The 2,876-nt window shown below is 36.2% G+C and overlaps 1 protein-coding gene across 1 annotated transcript; it reads right to left on the reverse strand.

The window, feature by feature from the left end:
• Positions 1-785: 785 nt before the first annotated feature.
• On the reverse strand, positions 786-1,730 carry LOC134376961 (olfactory receptor 5F1-like). Its single transcript, XM_063095561.1, has one exon. The coding sequence runs from the start codon at positions 1,728-1,730 to the stop codon at positions 786-788; it is 945 nt and encodes a 314-aa protein (XP_062951631.1).
• Between the last annotated feature and the right edge of the window lie 1,146 nt (positions 1,731-2,876).

Raw genomic sequence — 2,876 nt, forward strand, 5'->3', positions numbered from 1 at the left:
ATGTGTTATATTCATGCATTAAACATTAATCTACCTTTTAGAAACTGTGTACTGATTAGAATCTTTGCTACATCTGAGTACATGTGCATGTGGTTTGGTGTGTGTGCCAGTCTTAGGGGGCAGTGCAGAAAAAGGGTTAGAAAATTTGGGGGTAATGGAAAGGAAGGAAAAGAGAACTATAATTGCTACATTCTAATTAGTTTTCTTGATATCACACTTTTGCACAAACTCATACTTATTCTTTAATAACTATATAAGTGTAGGAGGGGAAGGAAATGAAAGATAGAGGGTTTACAGTTTCTATTAAAACAACAGCCCTGAAATTTGATATAAGCATCCAATCAGGAGACAATCCAATTAATTAAAAGGGAAATAAATGTTAAACATTTCTGGTACATGTGATATCTGTCAATCTCTTAAAATCTTAGATGGTGAAAAAATACATAAGAAAAAAATGGTTAATAAAAATTAATCTATATGTCTAGTTCCATGTGATATCATGACTTTAGTCCCTAACATTTAATCTGTTTCTTTCCCTAGCCAATATTTCATTACAAATAAGCCCTATTTCTGAGGACTTAGTGAAGACATAGAATGATCATAAAGTGAGTGTCCCACAGGCTTGTATTAGTTTGATAATTTACCTTATCCCTAATTGTAGAAAGATGCTTGAGTATAACAGAATGCATTTACTTAGAAAATATTCTTATGAAAAAATGTAGGCTTGAATTAGCATTTAAAAATAAATTTAATCCTCTATTTAGATCAGATTTTTAGGCCAACAATCACAGAAATGAAGAGACTCTTTTCCTGATAATTACATTCCATAAAGCTTTCTTTACTTCCTTATTCCTGAGGCTGTAGATAAGAGGATTCAACATGGGGATCACCACTGTATAGAACACGGAAGCCACTTTGTCCTGATTCAGGGAGTAGCTGTAACTAGGTCTCAGATAAGTGTAGATGGAGGTGGCGTAGAACAGAATTATGGCTGTCAGGTGAGAGGCACATGTGGAGAAAGCTCTTTTTCTCCCCTCCCCTGAATGCATATGAAAGATGGAGAAGAGAATGTAAGAGTAGGAGGTGAGAACAACCAGCAGAACCCCAATCAAATTAACACCAGCAAAAGTGGAAAAGATGCTTTCGTTCAGGTGTGTGTCAGAGCAGGCGAGCTTAAAAAGCGGGGGGCTGTCACAGAAGAAGTGATGGATGACATTGGAGCCGCAGAATGGCATGCTGCTTACATAACTTGTGTTGACCACGGAGTTCAGCAATCCTGCTGTAAAAGCCCCAGCTGCCATTCTAAGGCAGACTGTCCTGGACATGATCAAGGAGTAAAGTAGTGGGTTACATATGGCCACATAGCGGTCATAGGCCATTAACCCAAAGAGAATGCATTCAGTTGTTGCCAAGGCTATAAAGAAGTACATCTGGAGGAAACACCCTGCAAAAGAGATGGTTTTCTCCTCTGAAAAGAAATCTGTCAGCATCTTTGGTGTGATGGTAGATGAATAACAAACGTCTACAAAGGACAGGTTAGCCAGGAAGAAATACATGGGTGTGTGAAGTCGGGAATTAATCCTGATTAAGAGGATCATTCCAACATTCCCCAGAACTGTAAATATGTAAATCACAAAAAAAAGCAGAAAGAGGATAATCTGTAGCTCCAGCGTGTCTGCCAATCCCAACAGGACAAACTCAGTCTGCGAAGTGTAATTTTTTCCAATCATTTATTACTAATATATTTTGTTTAAACCTTCTATTAAGTGTAAATATTTTCCCCTCTGAAAGTTTACAGGAAAAAATGTAGAAATGTATAAATAAGGATAATCACACAGGGAAAAAATACATTAGGATCATACAGCACAGTAACCAGAGTGACTGGAGTAAGAGGGAACATGAGAAGACAAATGGATAAGCATTTAAATTGAATAAACAACTGTCTGTATTGAATCTGTGTTAAAGGACTTAAATCACTGGTCAATGTCCATGTACTCCGCTTCAGTTTCTGTGAAAGCAACTGTGTTGTCCTATCTTCTCTATATCACCCCAACATCCAAAATGCAAATGTTCGAAATATTCTTGCTGAAGTCTCTCCCTTTCTGTGCAAAGGTATGTGTGTTCAACTTACATAATTTTTTTCCTTTCCCTCAAGACCATTGTACACATTTTTGAACCTTGAGACTCATGCACTGTACACTTTGAAATAGCCCTAGTAAAACCCCAAGCAGCAAAAAGAGTAACCATTTCAGAAAAACAATATTTTGACATCTATGATATCCTTAAGAATGATTTTGTAATGTTTTAAAAGTGAACCAAACAGTTGTTCAAATTACAAAGTACACTATGAAATTAGTGCCATGGAGGAACAGAAAAGTAATCTGTCCACATCAGTGAATGAAGGCACCGAATCTTTGTAATTTCCTTCCCAGGTAGTGTCTTACCTAAGTAGTCTATTATTTTCTTTTTTGTCTGAGGTTCTCAGTTGGAGGTTGAAAATAAAAGGAAGAAAACTCATCTTTAAAATGCAGTGGAAACTTGAATCATCTATTGGTAAAATTTTGAGACACCTGAGTAAATATACGTTGCTTCAGTTTTCCTTAAAGAGGATTGGGTAATCATGGGGACTAGATAATCAGTACTAATTGTGGAGTCAATTCCCTAAAGGCAGAGACTTACGTCTCAAAATAAAATTAAATCCAAATGTATAGAACCACACTTATATCATGAGATTGTTTCTGACCTATGTCATTTTAAAGTCTTTCTGAAGTCAGAGAAAATAATATTTTAATTGGCTATTTACATCATTTTTCTCTTATTAGTTTATTCCATTTGGGCACACAGCCAACTACCAAATTATTATTCTTCCCTTTCAG

This window comes from Cynocephalus volans, chromosome 4 (assembly GCF_027409185.1).
Source record: "Cynocephalus volans isolate mCynVol1 chromosome 4, mCynVol1.pri, whole genome shotgun sequence".
Taxonomy (NCBI): domain Eukaryota; kingdom Metazoa; phylum Chordata; class Mammalia; order Dermoptera; family Cynocephalidae; genus Cynocephalus; species Cynocephalus volans.